General features: G+C 44.3%; 1 protein-coding gene across 1 annotated transcript; it reads left to right on the top strand.

The window, feature by feature from the left end:
* The first annotated feature begins 3,486 nt into the window (after positions 1-3,486).
* On the top strand, positions 3,487-3,792 carry LOC133758423 (large ribosomal subunit protein eL42-like). Its single transcript, XM_062189581.1, has one exon. It carries the CDS (start codon positions 3,487-3,489, stop codon positions 3,790-3,792), a length of 306 nt encoding a protein of 101 aa, XP_062045565.1.
* The last annotated feature ends 14,241 nt before the right edge of the window (positions 3,793-18,033 follow it).

Raw genomic sequence — 18,033 nt, 5'->3', positions numbered from 1 at the left:
AACTTTTACATTCAAATAAATAAATCTTTAAAAAAATTATTTAAAAAAATTCACTCATGGGGCCTCAACAAACTGAGCTGCCACCTGCAATACCAGCATCCCATTTTGGAGTGTTGATTTGAGTCCCAGCGGCTCCACTTTTTTTTTTTTTTTTTTTTTTTTTTTTTTTTTGACAGGTAGAATTATAGACAGAGAGAGAGACAGAGAGAAAGGTCTTCCTCCCGTTGGTTCACCCCCCAAATGGCCACCATGGCTGGCCCGTTGTGCAAATCCGAAGCCAGGAGCCAGGTGCTTCCACCTGATCTCTCACACAGATGCAGGGACCCAAGCACTTGAGCCATCCTCCACTGCCCTCCCGGGCCACAGCAGAGAGCTGGACTGGAAGAGGAGCAACTGGGACTAGAACCCAATACCCATATGGTATGCCAGCGCCACAGGTGGAGGATCAACCAAGTGAGCCATGGTGCCAGCCAGCTGCTCCACTTCTAATCTGGATCCCTGCTATTGTTCCTGAGAAAGCAGCAGAAGATGCCCCAAGTCCTTGGACCCCTGTCACCCATGTTGGAGACCTGAATGAAGTTCAGGGCTCCTGGCTTCAGACTGGTGCAGTCTTGGCCATGTGGCCATTTGGGAAGTAAACCAGTGAATGAAATACTTTTTTTCTCTCTCCTCTCCATCTTTCAGATAAAATGTTTTTTAAAGATTTATTTATTGATTGACTTGAAAGTCAGAGTTACACAGAGAGAGAGGAGAGGCAGAGAGAGAGAGAGTCTTCCATCTGCTGGTTCACTCCCCAATTGGCTGCAATGGCCTGAGCTGCGCCAATCCGAAGCCAGGAGCCAGGAGCTTCCTCCAGGTCTCCCACATGGGTGCAGGAGCCCAAGGACTTGGGCCATCTTCTACTGCTTTCCCAGGCCATAGCAAAGAGCTGTATTGGAAGTGGAGCAGCCAGGCCTCGAACTGGCACCCATCTGGGATGCTGGTGCTTCAGGCCAGAGTGTCAACCCATTGTGCCACAGCACCAGCCCCTCAGATAAAATTAAATAAAATAAACTATCCAATATGCTTTTTAAAAAGAGAAAATATCCATTCACTTAATTTTTGGCATATTATGATACTTACTTGAATTCTAATTTTTTTATTTTTATTAGAATAATTCTGACTTAGAAAACGTTGAAAAATAACAGAATTTATGTGTGCATTTCACTCATCTCAACTTGTTAATATCTCAGGCTACTCAGAAACTGACCCAGCTGTTGTCTGCCATCATGCTAATATTGCCAACTCTGTGTCAATAAGTACTGTTACTTATTTAACTTTTTTTGGTTTTTTTGTTTTTGGACAAGCAGAGTGGACAGTGAGAGAGAGAGACAGAAAGGTCTTCCTTTTCCATTGGTTCACCCCCCAAAGGCCGCTGCGGCCGGCAACCTGCGCTGATCCGAAGCCAGGAGCCAGGTGCTTCTCCTGGTCTCCCATGCGGGTGCAGGGCCCAAGCACTTGGGCCACCCTCCATTGCACTCCTGGGCCACAACAGAGAGCTGGACTGGAAGAGGAGCAACCGGGACAGAATCCAGTGCCCCAACTGGGACTAGAACCCGGGGTGCCAGCGCCGCAGGTGGAGGATTAGCCTATTGAGCCGTGGCGCCGGCCTAATATTTTGTTTTTTATTTTATTTGAAAGGCAGAGTTACAGAGAAAGGGAGACAGTGAGAAACAGAGAGAGAGAGCACGCATGCGTCCATCTTTCAGTTCACTCCCAAATGGCCACAACAACCAGAGTTAGACCAGGGCAAAACCAGGAGCCAGGAGCTTCTTCCAGGTCTTCCACGTGAGTGCAGGGGCCTAAGCACTTGGACCATCTTCTGCTGCTTTCCCAGGCTTATTAGCAGGGAGCTGGAGTGCAAGAGGCACATCCGAACCAAATTGGTGCCCATACAGGTTGACATCACAGGCAGTGGCTTTGCCCACTACACCACAAGCCAGCACTTGGCTAATTTTCTTAAAAAATTTATGAAACTATGCACAACAAACATACCCCTTAAACAACAAGCATCCTGTAGCTGCCTCATCTACTAACAGGCCATAATAATTATTTGCCTACTATCGCATAGCAACTTGCAATCGCATTGTAGTTGCTTTTGCTAAATAATTTCTACAGAGCGTCTTTCCATGGTTCCTGATAAAGTTGGACAGAACTGCTATGGCCAACCTCGTAACGAGCCTGCACAGGCTGACCAGAGTTACCTAAGATTGATTTTTTTTTTTTTTTAACAGGCAGAGTGGATAGTGAGAGAGAGAGACAGAAAGAAAGGTCTTCCTTTTTGCCGTTGGCTCACCCTCCAATGGCCGCTGCGGCCGGCGCATCTCGCTGATCCGAAGCCAGGAGCCAGGTGCTTCTCCTGGTCTCCCATGCGGGTGCAGGGCCCAAGGACTTGGGCCATCCTCCACTGCCTTCCCGGGCCATAGCAGAGAGCTGGCCTGGAAGAGGGGCAACCGGGATAGAATCCGGCGCCCCAACCGGAACTAGAACCTGGTGTGCCGGCGCTGCAAGGCGGAGGATTAGCCTGTTAAGCCACGGCACCGGCCATTGATTATATTTTAAATCACATAACTCCCATGGCATTTCAGGAGCCATCTTTGAACATGCGATGTATGTAAAGGACTTCCCCCACCCCTTTGCTCTGCACCAGTCAGGTCCTGTCACTTGTTTCACCCAGTTCTGCCCCAGTTACCCTAACTCTATGCATTCCCAAACCCTTTTGTATCTGGGGAGACTGATTTGGGCCTTGACATGACCTGCTCCTTTCTCCAAATAAATACTTTTTCTCTGAAGGTAAGTCCAGTGTTTCTATACTTAATAGTAAATGCACAAGGAGAGAGCCCTGACAACACAAAATTGATGAGTAAAGGAATTTCAAGTATGACCATAAGTGAAAAACCATTACACATTTTCATATTTGTGCATTAATATGAAAAATGGCCTTCTATTTACTACCTAAAGAGAATGCCACATACTACACTTTGGGAAAATTGAAAGAGGTGGTGGACAGTGAAGATGGCCAAGACCCTAAAGGAGCTAGGAAGTGTGACATAGCCTGTGTGCCACCAAAAAAGCTGCCCTTTGAACAGCATGATAAGTTATCGTAGGAGCAGACGCTTAAACAGGGAAGGGGTTTTCCAGGTGAACAAATTGGGACACATTCCAAGATAGGAAACAGCGTTTAGAAAGGTACAAAGGCTAAAGCAGCCCAAGCATATCCAGGCATCCGTTAACGTTGAACTCACCGAGAATTTGCTAAAAAGAAAGCAGTGTCTCCTGTGCCAGGCTAAGGAGGACTGGCTGCCCCCTGGATGCAGTGGGAGACTTCTAGGCTTTGGAGCTTGGTAAAGCCTAAGGGCTCCTTTTCAGAAAGACGCTTTAGATGCGTGGACTAAAAGTCTCATATTACAAAGTAATCCTTTTCCGTGCCGATAGTGCTCCGCCAACATGGTGAACATTCCAAAAACCCACCAGACCTTCTGTAAGAAGTGTGGCGAGCATCAGCCCGCCAAGGGGCTACAGTATCAGAAGGGCAAAGACTATGCCCAGGGAAAGCGGCGTTATGATGGGAAGCAGAGTGGCTATCGGGGACAGACCAAGCTGATTTTCTGGAAAACTACAAAGAAGATTGTGCTAAGGCTTGAGTGTGTGGAGCCCAACTGCAGATCCAAGGGAGTGCTGGCTATTAAGAGATGTAAACATTTTGAACTGAGAGGCGATAAGAAGGGAAAGGGGCAAGTGATCCAGTTCTAATCTGCATCTTCTGTTTTGTTATAAAGACAATAAAATCTAAAGGCTATTACTGTTCACTTCATTTGATCTTTTGGAAGGGAATGAACTAGAGCTATCAATAAAACTCCTCTTGGAAATTTTTAAGCTTACAAAAAAACAAAGTAATCCCACTGTATCAAAGTTGCTACTAAAATGTCAAAAACACATTTGTGGTATAGTGAACATGGCTTTTTTTAAAGATGTATTTATTTATTTGAAAATTAGAGAGAGAGAAAAATATCTTCCATCTACTGGTTCACTCCCCAGATGGCCACAATATTCAGGGCTGGGCTAGGCCAAAGCCAGGAGCCAGGAGCTTCCTCTGGGTCTCCTATGTGGGGCAGGGGGCTGCCATCTTCTGCTGCTTTCCGAGGTGCATTAGCAGGGAGCTGGATCGGTAGTGGTGCATCCAGGATTCGAACCAGTGCCATATGAGATGCCAGTGTCACAGGCAGCGGCTTTTTGTGCTACACCACAATGCTGGCACCCCTAACTTCATTTTCTTGAAGAGCTCTTCCATCCACTAGTTAACTCCTTAAATGGCAACAGCATCCAAGGCTGGATCAAGATGAAGCCAGTAGCCAGGAACTTCATCTGGGTGTCCCACATGGTGCAGGGACTCAAGTACTTGGGCCATCCTCTGCTGCCTTCCCAGGCACATCAGCAGGAAGCTGGATCAGTAGCAGAGCAGCAAGGACTCCCATAGGATGCCAGAATCGCAGGTGGCGGTTTTACCTGCTGCACCACAATGCTGTCCCCTAAAAGTGCTTAAATTAACACATTAAATAACTAAATCTACTAGAGAGTCTACCAGCTACTACAGTTTCAAAGTAGTCATACATATAAATGATATTTCAAGAAAATTTAAACAGCTAGAATATTACAGGAAAATATGACAAAACAGTCACACTCAGAAGTTTGCTTTTTGTTTGATGTTTTGCCATCTGCTTTCACAAACCGCCTGAATTCTGCCTGTGAAGCACTTGGTGATCCACAGACTCCAGCTCAAGAGCCCCCTTCCTTGGGAAAGTCTCTGTAACAAAGGAGAATTAGACCAGGGAGGGGCTGGTCAATGGTGCTGGATCACAGTTGGAGAAGAAAGAAGAGCTGGTGTTGTCAGATTGGAATAGCTCTGGATTCTGGCCTTTTTTTAAAAAAAAAAAAAAAAAGATTTATTTATTTATTTGAAAGTCAGAGTTACACAGAGAGAGGAGAGGCAGTGAGAGAGAGAGAGGTCTTCCATATGTTGGTTCACTCCCCAATTGGCCGCAACAGCGCCAATCCAAAGCCAGGAACCAGGAGCTTCTTCCAGGTCTCCCACGTGGGTGCAGCGGCCCAAGGACTTGGGCCTTCTTCTACTGCTTTCCCAGGCCATAGCAGAGAATTGGATCAGAAGTGGAGTAGCCGGGTCTTGAACCGGTGCCCATATGGGATGCCAGCACTTCAAGCCAGGGCGTTAACCCTCTGCGCCACAGCATCGGCCCCAATTCTGGCCTTTTGTACCCCCAGAAAAGAGATGGAAAGGAGACCGAGCTCAATAGAGACAGGTTGCTTTATTGAAGCCAAGAGGTGGTGACAGCCTGTTCTTATGAAGAGACTATGCGCATGGCATGCATAGGGCTGGGCTTATATCTGGTCTGGTTGCTGAAGGAACTTGGCACCAGGGGCTCTCCAGAAACCTTGCAGGCCTTTCGAGTATCTAGTTTTGCTAGCTGTTTTGCAGGTGTCTAGAGGGAGAGAGAGACCGTGAAGAGGAAGGGTGACTTTCTTGTGAGCTGTATTGTCCTTTAGGTGTTCCACTGCACAGAAAGGATGGCACAGATGACATTCAAAGACCTCGAGGAGGGGATTTAGAGTGTTTTCACTATCACACAATGGTAAATGTTTAAGGAGACAGATGCATTTACCCAAACTTGACCATTACACAATGTATACATGTATCAAAACATCACACAATGTATACATGTATCAAAACATCACACAGTGCCTTGTAAGTACCAAAGTTTAATTTGTATGATCAGTTAAAAAAATAAACAAGAAAAGAGATTTAGACCAAAACAGAAGAAGAGAGAGGGGACTCCCTGCTCACAACCAGTGATGAGGCCTGCAGTGCTACCTGACTGGCGGCAGACTTAAAGGGGGCTTAGAAAACCGAGCTCAGGAGAGAAGAGCAAGTTTGTCATCAGCCCCATGGGCTGTGCATCACCCTTCCCAACCCACTCGCGGTTCCTCGAGACTTTTTCCACAAAAGAACGTGAGCTAACTGTCAAGATTTCAGTGGGGAAAGCACTCTACAATTAAATGAGATGCCTAGTGGAAATACTTTAAAAATATTAATGAGAATGATCTAATCACCACCTGCTTGTAGGAATATGACTTCAGCCACAAGTGCAACTTTAAATTTTCTGGCAGTGAAGTTTAAGAAGTGAAACTAAACAAGTGAAATTATTTTTAATAATATATTTAACTCTAGCCCAAACATTATCATTTCAACATGTAATCAGTATAAACAGTTATTAATGGGAAGCTTTACCTTTTTCTCACTGAGTCTTCAGTCTCCAGGGTATATTTTAAACGTAGAGCATATTTCAAGTTGCACAAGCCACATTTCAAGTAAGTATGCAGTACCCACAGGTGACTGACTGTGAAGGACTTCCATTTAAATAGTGCAGCTGGAGATTTCTGGAAAAGAAAAAGAACACTATTTCGCATGTTGAGGTGTTTGGTACTTTATAAGTCAATCTAAAATGATCGTGAACTTCCATTGCATTGTTAGGTGAAAGGGAGCCACAAAACTTTAAGCCAGAAAGCAAAATTACCAGGTTGGCATTGTACCGCATAGAGCAGATCAGTCTTCTGCAGTATTGCAAGTGTTTGGGAAACCAGGGTAAGAATTTGGCCTCATGGTTACTTGGGATGCCCAGATCCCAGATCGAGGTGCCTGGGTTCACCTCCAAACTCCACTTCAGAATCCAGCTTCTTGGCAGTGCACACACTGGGAGGCAGCAGGTGATGGCTTGGGAAGCTGCTCCCCTGCCAACTACATCAGAGATCTGGATTGAGTTCTAGGCTTCTAGCTTTAGCCTGGCCCAATCCTGACCACAATGGGCATTTAGGGAGCTCTCTGTTTCTCTGGCTCTCTCTCCCTCTCTCTTTGCCTTTCAAATAAATAAGTAAATGACTGTTTTTTAACTTTTATTTAGTAAATATAAATTTCCAAAGTACAGCTTATGGATTACAATGGCTTTTTCCCCCCATAACTTCCCTCCCACCCGCAACCCTCCCAACTCCCACTCCCTCTTCCATTCCATTCACATCAAGATTCAGTAAATGACTTTTTAAAAATGTATTTATTGAAAGGCAGTATTACAGAGAGAGAGTCTTCCATCTGTTGGTTCACTCACCAAATGGCTGCAATGGCAAGTCTGGGCTAGGACAAAGCCAGGAGCCAGGAACTCCATTCGGGTCTCCCACGAAGGTGCAGATGCCCAAACACTCAGACCACCTGCTGCTTTCCCAGGCGCATTAACAGAGAGCTGGATCGAAACTGGAGCAACATGGCCAGCGCCACGGCTCACTTGGCTAATCCTCCGCCTGTGGCACCAGCTCCCCAGGTTCTAGTCCCAGTAGGGGCGCCAGAGTCTGTCCTGGTTGTTCCTCTCCCAGTCCAGCTCTCTGCTGTGGCCTGGGAAGGCAGTGGAGGATGGCCCAAGTCACTGGGTCCTGCACCCACATGGGAGACCAGGAGAAGCACCTGGCTCCTGGCTTTGGTCCAGCGTGCACTGGCCATGGGGGGGGGGGGGTGAAACAACGGAAAACGAAGACTTTTCTCTCTGTCTCTCTCTCACTGTCCACTCTGCCTGTCCGGAAAAAAAAAAAAAAAAAAGAGGTTCTTTCCTGATGATGTCATTTGTAGATTGTTTTGAGTCTAGGGTAATAGCACTTTATTTATAAAGCATTTCCTAATATCATGTGAACAGTACTTTTATTTGAAACCAAGGGGACAGAGAGAGACCTATTTATCTGCTGACTCACTTTTCAAATGCCCGCAACGTCAAGGTTGGGTCAGGATCCCTGAATTCAATCCAGGTCTGACATGTAGGTGGCAGGGACCCAAGTACTTGAGCCATCACCTGCTGCCTCCCAGGGTGCTCATTAGCAGGAAGCTACAATCAGAAGCATGAACTCAGGCACTCCAACCCAGGCAAGTAACCTCACAGCATTATCATTTTGAATGTGTTAATATCGTGCCTTTAATTTGGTAGATTTAAAGACCATTACACTGCCAGTGTTCCAGATGTGGTGAAAGGAACAAAGTCAAACAAATATCTAATGTACATGTGGGAATTTGTAATAAAATCATCTACTTGTTTTTTAAAATATTTTATTTATTTATTTATTTATTTGAGAGGTAGAATTACAGACAGTGAGAGGGAGAGATGAAGAGAAAGGTCTTCCTTCCGTTGGTTCACTCCCCAGATGGCCGCAATGGCCAGAGCTGTGCTGATCTGAAGCCAGGAGCCAGGTGCTTCCTCCTGGTCTCCCATGCAGGTGCAGGGCCCAAGCACTTGAGTCATCCTCCACTGCCTTCCCGGGCCACAGCAGAGAGCTGGACTGGAAGAGGGGCAGCTGGGACTGGAACTGGTGCCCATATGGCATGCCAGTGCCACAGGCGGAGGATTAATCTACTGCGCCATGGTGCCGGCCTCTCAGCTACATAGTTTTAAAATTCCAAAAATAATGATAATAGTAAAATAATTGTTTCGTTATAGTTGTTCCAACAACTTCTTTCTGGACCTTACCTGGCTATGGGCCTTAGACAAATTTGCTTAGAGGTATCCAGGCTTCACAGACTCTTCTTTGGGAGCCTAAAGCACTTGAGCTAATGATGAGCTCAGGCTGTAGGAGTAACCAACCCCCATGCTGGGGAGTGAGGTGGGCCCTTCTCAACCTACACTCACAGCAAAGGGCAGGAAAACTGCTTACCTCTGTTCTAAGACATATGCTCCCTCCACTCAAATTGATTTTCTTTAAATTATTTTTCTATTACATAAGTAGGGAAAAGTACTTAAATGTTAATGTAAATGAGGAAATTAAAATAGTATGAAAAGAAATGGATTTCTTTGGGCCAAATGGCATTGTGGTGCAATAGGTTAAGCCACCATCTGCCACACCAGCATCCCATCTGAGCTCCAGTTCAATTCCTAGCTGCTCTACTTCCCATCCAACTCCCTGCTAATGTGCCTAGGAAAGCAGAGGAAGATGGTCCAAGTCTTTGGGGCCCTTCACCCACGTGGGAGACCTGGATGAAGCACTTGGCCTGTGGCTTCAGCCTGACCCAGCGCTGGCTGTTGTGGCCATTTGGGGAGTGAATCAGCAGATGGAAGTGCTCTCATTCTCTCTCTCTATCCCTCCTTCTCCCTCTCTATTAACTCTGCCTTTCAAATAAAGAAATCTTTTTTAAAAAATACACAAAAAAGAAATAAATTATTTCTTCTATCTAATAATCGCTTATTTATTTAACAAATAATTGTGCCAGGCACTGCAAGGCCTATAAGATTCTTATTACCATTGAAAATATCTCATCAATTAGGAATTTAAGAATAGAGACAATCAATGCTAGCCTGTTACAGACAATTCACTGGCCATACTATCATTGGGGCCTTGTGCACAAGCAATGCAATGGAATGTGAGATAGTTTGGAGCTCTATAAGACTCACCTCCAACCCAAACCTGTAGCCACAGTACAAGGATCCAGGCAACACCTTTCATTCTCAACATATAGCTTCTTGTATCATGCCTCTGGCCTCTGCTGCTGCCTTGTCCCTCCTAGGCTCTTCATAGGGTATCTGATTGAACTGACTGCCCCACTGTCCATTTCCTGCTTTGGCCTCTTGGTCTTCAGCTCTCTGTCCAATCCAGATTCATTCCTTTTGTTTCACTAATCTTGGCTCATGCTCTGTCCTAAGGAAACTTAAAAATAACTCACATATCCTATGAAGAAGAATGGCTAAATAAATTATCTCTATTCATTGTAGTGTTCCACAGCCATTGTGCAATGTGACTGCCAAGACTATAGAAATGGCTTTGTTCAAAATGTTTACAGTTCAAAATAATCTTAATGGCATATTCTTTAGTACAAAACAGGCCACTCTGGGGCCTCTACCTTAGGTCTGGCTACCACCTCTTGGTTGACCAGAGTGGCTGTAATTATTTTCTGCCCAGCCTTGATGTAGCCACCACATCCATCTTTCCTCCTCTGTCCTTGTTCCTTCTCAGAAATGAATGACCTTGGAGACAGGTGTCTGGCATAACGGTTAAGATGATGTGCTGGATGCCCACATCTAATACTGGAGGGCCTGGGTTCCAGTGCTGGCTTGACTGATGTACACCCCAGAAAGCAGCAGGTAGTGACCTAAGCATTTGGATCCTTAAGACCATATGAGAGACCTGGATTTAATTCTAAGGTCCTGACTTTGGCCTTGTCCAGAACTGCCTGTTGTGGGCATTTGGGAAACGAACCCACAGATAGAAGGTCTCTCTCTCTCTCTCTCTCTCTTTCTCTTTCTCTTTCTCTCTCTGCATTTCTAATAAAATGGGGGAGGGGAGAATGACACTGAAGGGCCCAGGAGAGCCAGGAGTGGGTTGAAAAGGGTAATTTCAGATCTGCCCTTTGGGGCTCCAGTCCACTTGTCCAGTCTGTCCTTTCTGTGCCCACTGCATGGGTTTGCCATAAGTATTTGTGTTCGTAAAAGTAGATGCATGTGCTAGAAAAGATATTTTTCCTTGGAATGGATGGTATTATATTCATTTCTTGGAGAAAATGTAAATGAGCTTCAGGCAAGTGTGGCTCATGTCCCCAGAATTTAATTTTTTAATTTTTAAGATTTTTCATTAGATGGCTAGTGACAGTCATTCTATTTGGTGTTAGAGCTCTCTAGAAAGAAATGGCTTCTAGTTGCATTTTACTAGACAAATGCAATAAGTAGGACACCATCTGTTTTGAGATTTTGTGTTATATCATGAAAAATCAGCAAGGCCTCCCCCTTTACCTATTAAGGATGCATTCCAAGGCCCAGTGGGTGCCTAAAACCGCTGGTGGTACCAAAATGTATATATGTTGGGAGCCTTTTCCTAGACATACATCCCTATGATTCATGTATAAGCTAATCAAATTCAGAGATTAACAATAATTTAACTTAGATCTTAGCAACCTCAGCCTACTACTTTTGCTCTTCAATCTAGAACTTTTATCTTTTTGCTTAAAGGAAGCACTTTATGGCTTTTCTTTTCCATATCCAAATTGCCAGCATTGCTACCCTTGTGCTTTGGGACCAAAAGTAAAACAAGGGTTAGTTGAACACAAACAGTGCAATACCATAATAGTAGAACTGATAACTAAGATGGCTACTTAAGTGGTTAGCAGGTAGATTGTGCAGATAATGTGGACACGCTCGACAAAAGGATGATCAAGTCCCAGACAGGACAGAGTAGAACATGCAAGCTTACATCACACTGCTCAGAACAGTATGCAATTTAAAATATGAAATTTTTTTTAATTTCTGGAATTTCCCATTTGATGTTTTCAGATCTTAAATGACTGTGGGTAATGAAAACCACAGAAAGTGAAACCACAAATTAGGAGGGGCTACTGCAACATGAAAAGAAGCATACCATAGAAAAAATTGAATAAAATACCACAAAGAGTATTGGAGTATTGGAGTAGGTGTCTGATATTAATCAGTGCTTCTTTATAACACCATTTATGAGACATTAAAAAGTGATTTTACTTTCCTAATTATTTCTTTTTGGAATTCTGCATCATTTTGCAAAGTGTCTTCTAAAATCTTTACTAATGAATGACCTAAGGTAAGTGAGTGATATCTTTAATGTAAAGCAAACGTATTAACTATTTTTTAAATGATTTATTTTTATTTGAAAAGCAGAGTTACAGAGAGAGGTAGGGACAAAGAGAGAGAGAGAGGTCTTCCATCCACTGGTTTACTCCCCAAATGGCTGCAATGACATGGGGCTGTGCCAGGCCAAAGCAGGAGCCAGGAGCTTCTTCTGGGGGTTCCACACAGGTGCAAGGGCCTAAGCACTTGGGTCATCTTCACTGCTTTCCCAGGCACATTAGCATGGAGCTGGATTGGAAGTGGAGCAGCCAGTACTCGAACCAGCCCAAGAGGGATGCCAGTACTACATGCCAGGGCTTTAACCTGCAGCATCACAGTGCTGGCCCCGGGTATTGACTATTTTTTATTTATTTGACAGGTAGAGTTATAGACAGTGAGAGAGAGAGAGATAGAGAGAAAGGTCTTCCTTCCATTGGTTCACTCTCCAAATGGGTGCTACGGCTGGTGCTGCGCCGATCCGAAGCCAGGAGCCAGGTGCTTCTTCCTGGTCTCCCATGCGCGTGCAGGAGCCCAAGCACTTGGGCCATCCTCCACTGCCCTCCAGAGCCACAGCAGAGAGCTGGACTGGAAGAGGAGCAACCAGGACTAGAACCCAGCACCCATATGGGATGCCGGTGCCGCAGGTGGAGGATTAACTAAGTGAGCCACTGAGCAGGCCCCTCATCAATTATTTAGAAACAAAATTCTTGACAAGCTGGATGTAAATGATGAGAAGTCAAAACCCTCATTTTGGCTTGGTCACCCAGGTGAACATAATAGCTTCCACAGCCTAGTTACTGTACTGGTTATTCATTGCTTTGTTACTAAGTTATCCCAAGCTTCACAGGTTACACCACCATACATGCAATATCTCGGTTTCTTAGGATCAGGAATCTATGAGGAGCTTAACTGGCTGCTCTTGACTCAAGGTCCCTCAGGAGACTGCAGTTAAGTGGTTGGCAGGACTGCAGTCTCGTCTGAAGCCTCAACTGAGGAGGCATCCAATTCCAGGCTTACTCACACCTGTGAGGGCAGGCCTGCTGCTCGCCACAAGGGCCTCTCCATGTGACTGGGGCTCCTCTTGGGGTGACAGAGGTTGTCCGAATAGAAGCTATGGGCTTTTTGTAAAGTGAAGTCTATTTGTTAGAAGAGATTCAGTTAAGTCAAGAGCACTGTAAAGGGGAAGGGATTTATACAAAATTGCAAATATTGCTAGACAGGATCATTGGGAGGTTCATCTTGAAAGTTGATCAATAGTCAATACCCTTGGGGCCGGTGCGAATCATCTTTTTCTTCACTCCATTCACACTGGTAATAGCTTCTGCAACCTTTTTCTCTAGTATCGGTTTCTACCATAGCCTCCTAACTGTTATTCTGAGACTTTCCCCATCAGTCTTCCAACTCGGCAGCCAGAGCAAGGCCATCACAGCTCTTTATCTCTTCGCCCAGATAAAAATCCTAACTATAAGTCCTGAGTCCTCCTCAATACACCCTCATGATAGAGCTCAAGTTCTCTCCTGTGGTCTAAAGGACCAGCACTATCTGCTTCCCACTTATCTGCCATTCTCTCCCCACACCCTCCCCTCATCCTGGCTTCTAGTCAACCCTGATCCTACTGCCCTTGGTTCTCCCAGCTAGCTCGCATGGCTGCCTCCCTATACTACACTACTACTACACTGCTATATATACTACACTGCACTAAAACCCGCCTGGCCTTCAGGCTTTGGCTTCAGGAGCCCTTCTTGTCACACACCAGCCCCTTCTTCCAGAGCTCTGTGAGTTCAACCCTTGCACACAATTTCTGGGTCTGCCTTGCACCCGGAGCTCTTAGAGACACTTCCTCTCTCTACTCATTCTCACGCTTCCAGTCAGTTCTCCTTTCTGCCTGTGAAACCCCTACCCTGCACTACGAACACTACACATGCCTTAAATACCCTATGACCTGGTCATCTTTATGTGAACATGTTCACTGTATCTAAAAGTGCATATCCAATAGGACATATAAAGGTACATTTACTTTCCCTATTCTCTCTCTTTTTTTTTTTAAAGATATATGTATTTGAAAGGCACAGTTACAGAGAGGGAAAGACAGAGAGGCAGAGAGATCTTCTTTGATCTGCTGGTTCATTCCCTAAAAGAACACAAAGTCAGGAGCCTGGAATTCCATTTGGGTCTCCCAAGTAGATCATAGAAACTCAAGTATTTGGGTCATCTTCCACTGCTTCCCAAGTGCATTATCAGAGAGTTGGATCAAAAACAAAGCAGCCAAGACTCGAACCAGTGCTTACGTGGGATGCCAGCATTGCAGGCACTGGCTCATCCCGCTGTGCCCCTACTTTTCCAATTATATCTATGGAAACAATGATTTAAAAATTAGTGAGAATTTCACATCATCATATGATCAATACTGAAGGGACAACTTTCAGTTCACTTTCTGGTTTTGTTATATCAGACTTTCCATGGTCCATATGTGCAAAGAGAATTTTGAAAATCAAATTTTACTACTTACTTAATTTTTGAGTGAATATAAAATTTACAGATAACCCGCTGGTTTCCTTTTTTTTTTTTAGCGAAGTTTTAGTTTTTGAATTTGGGGAAGCCTGCCACATGAGAAGTTTCAAAACTTGCTTTTAACTCACTTGCTTACTCTCTCTAGAGGAAAGTTGAAGACATGAGCCACATATCATTGAATCATTGAAAAAAGTCTACAGTAGAAGCTATGTGGGCCTTTGGAAAAAAAAGAAACTAAAGCTGGAAAGCCATCTACATCCTTGGAGAGAACACTTGCAGTAACAACTCTGTATGATGCTTTCATGGTATATTTGGGTACCATCACAATACTGTCTCACATGGGCCCAGGAAGGCTCCCAGGCTACAGTGATCATTCATGCCTTACACATGAGAAGAAATGGAGAGAGTCTCAATGAACCCAAGCCCTATCATTTCATGACCCAGGCCAAGATCACAATAGAGAACCACATTATGTTCCCATGTTGGTGGTAAGTGGTACTTTAAGCATGGAGCCCCTGGACCTGCCTCTCAAAGCCCATTTGATTTCAAAAGATAGAGCCAGGGCTGGCATTGTGGAGCAGGAGGTTAAGCCATAGCTTGCAATATCAGCATCCCATATTAGAAGAACACTTGTTTAAATGCCAGCTGTCCCATTTGCAGGTTTTTTTTTTTATTGTTTTTTGATTTTTAGATGATAGCCATTCTAGCTGGGATGAGGTGAAACCTTATTGTGTGTGTTATGTGTATGTATGTGTTTGTGTGTATTTTTTTAAGATTTTATTTATTTGAAAGTCAGAGTTATACAGAGAGAAGGAGAAGCAGAGAGAGAGAAAGGTCTTCCACCCGCTGGTTCACTCCCCAAAGCTAAAACCACAATGAAGAGGCCAGAACTGTAGCATTGTGATAAAGTCACCATCTGCAATGCCAGCATCCCATATGGGCACCAGGTCAAGTCCTGGCTGCTCCACTTACAGCTCCCTGCTAATGTGCCTGGGAAAATTGGAGGGTAGTCCATGTGCCACCTAGAAGATGCTCCTGGCTCCTAGCTTCAGTCTACCCCAGCCCAAACTATTGCAGCCATTTGGGGAATGAACCAATTGATGGAAGAGTTTCTCTCTCTCTCTCTCTCTCTCTCTCTCTCTCTGTCTCTCTCTGTCTCTCTCTCTCTCTCTCTCTCTGTGTGTGTGTGTGTAACTCTGCCTTTCAAATAAATAAAATAAATCTTAAAAAACATGCACACAGGTGCTGGCGCTGTGATGTAGTGGGTAAAGCCACTGCCTACAGTGCCGGCATCCCATATGAGCACCAGTTCGAGTCCTGGCTGCTCTGCTTCTGATCCAGCTCTCTGCTATGGCCTGGGAAAGCAGTGGAAGATGGCCCAAGTCCTTGGGCCCCTGCACCCACATGGGAGACTCGGAAGAAGCTCCTGGCTCCTGGCGTTGGATCGGCACAGCTCCGGCCATTGCAGCTAATTGGGGAGTGAACCAGCGGATGGAAGACCTTTCTCTCTCTCTGCTTCTCCTTCTCTCTGTATAACTCTGACTTTCAAATAAATAAATAAATAAAATCTTAAAAAAATACACACAAACACACACATACACATACACACACACAATAAGGTTTCACCTCATCCCAGTTAGAATGGCTATCATCTAAAAATCAAAAAACAATAAATGCTGGCAAGCGAAAAGGTACCATAATACAGTTTATGGGAATGTAAACTAGTGCAACCATTATGAAAGACAATGTGTAGATTCCTCAGAAATCTGAAAACAGATACACCATATGACCTAGCCATCCTACTCCTGGGAATTTACCCAAACAAAATGAAACCAGGATACGAAAGAGTTATCTGTACCTCCATGTTCATTGCAGCTCAATTCATAATACCTAAGATATGAAATCAACCCAGACGTTCTTCAACTGATAATTGGATAAAGAAAATGTAGTATATGTACATTATGGAATACTACACAGCCATAAAAAAGAATGAAATACTGTCTTTTGTAACAAAATGTATGCAACTGGAAACCATTATTTTAGTGAACTTAGTCTCAAAAAGACAAATATCATGTTTTCTCTGATATGTGGCAGTTAATATAGAATAAAAAATAATGTATAGGAATGAAAAAGACATCTTATATGATTGTTGTTTTTAGATTTTGTTTATACTCCTGTGGAACTATGGTCTTCCTACTTTTTACTTGATGAATATTATGGTTAGTAGTGAATGTAGTGTATGACTGTAGAGGGAAATGAAATTATGTATTTGCAAAAATTAAAGAAAAAAGGAATGAAGGAGGGTTGAGGGAGGGAAGGAAGAGGAAGAGAAGTATCGTTATCTTCTTAGAACTATACCTGATGAAACACATGAAATCTGGTTTTTTAGATTACTAAAAATTTTTAAAAAGCTAGAGCCACACATTATTTTGGGTCTGTCATTATTTAAACATTTTGTTTGAAAAATAGAGAAACCAGGGGACAGAGACAGATAGAGACCTCTCGCCCAACGAGTCAATCCCCAAATGCCCATAGTAGCATAGGCTGGATCAAGCAAAGACTAGGAGCCCAGAACTCAGTCCAAGTTTCCCATGTGGACAATGAGGGCCCAACTACTTGAGTTGTCACCTGCTGCCATCCAGGGTGCACAGCAACAGTAATCTGGAATCAGGAGTGGAGGTGGGATTCAAACCCAGGCACTACAATATGGAATGTAGACATCCCACGTGGTATCACAACTGCTATGCCAAATACTCACCCCCAGCATGGATCTTTTAAACCCAAATTCAATACTCAGTGCCTGAATCAAAGTTACATCAAAGGCAGAGAGTAAAGGTTTCATCTCAACATTTGAATTAAAACACCCCAAATCAATGGATGATAAGGGCAAGGGAAAATTTTACTTGAGATGTTTCCATTTTTTAAGTTTTATTTATTTCTCTTCTCTTCTCTCTCTCTCTCTCTCTCTCTCTCTCTCTCTCTCTCTCCATTTCTTTGAAAGGTAGAGTCAAAGAGAAAGAGGGTGGGAGAGAGAATCAAGAAAAAGAGATCTTCCAATCGTTAGTTTACTTCCCCAAATGATCGCAATAGCTGGTGCTTGGCCAGCCTGAAGCTGTGAGTCTGGAATTCCATCTGGGTCTCCCATGGGGGGGGGGGGCAGAGACCCAGGCACTTGGGCCATCTTCCATTGCTAAATAGGAAGTAGAGCAGTTAAGACTCAAAGTGTCACCCCAACATGGAATGATGGTTTCACAAGCAGGGTTTTCACCTGGCTGTATTATAACACCAGCCCTGGGATGTTTCATTTTAAGCTCTGACTTAAAGATTTACTTTATTTATTTGAAAGCAGAGTTACAGAGATATAGAGGGAAAGAGAGAGAGAGAGAGAGCTTCCATCCACTGGTTCACTCCCCAGATGGCTGCAATAGTCAGGCCTGGGCCAGGACAAAGCCAGAAGCCAGAAGCCAAGAGCTTTGTCTCCCATGTGGGTGCAGGGCCATCTTCTGCTGCTTTCCCAGGCACAATAGCAGGGAGCTGAGTTGGAAGTGGAGCATCTGACACATGAGCCAGCATCCATATGGGATGCCAGCTTCACAGACAGCAGCCTTATCCTCCATGCCACAGTGCTGGCCCTGACTTGGCAAGTCTTTAAAGTGCATTAAGTGCATTTTATATAGTTAAGTGCAATTTATATAGTTCTGGGTTTAATAAATTATGCACTATCATAAAGGAAGTTATTGGGTAATTGCTTGCTAACCTACTAGTCTTTCCTATAGAATCCTGAATTGCCCTGCCATGCGATTTGAGTAGATGGACC

Source organism: Lepus europaeus, chromosome 4 (genome assembly GCF_033115175.1).
Source record: "Lepus europaeus isolate LE1 chromosome 4, mLepTim1.pri, whole genome shotgun sequence".
Taxonomy (NCBI): Eukaryota; Metazoa; Chordata; class Mammalia; order Lagomorpha; family Leporidae; genus Lepus; species Lepus europaeus.
Note: the sequence above shows the minus strand (reverse complement) of the source record. Positions and strands in the feature narration are given on the sequence as shown.

Coding starts and splice junctions, on each gene's coding strand:
- LOC133758423 (XM_062189581.1), top strand. CDS start 3,487: ATGGTGAACATTCCAAAAACCCACCAGACCTTCTGTAAGAAGTGTGGC.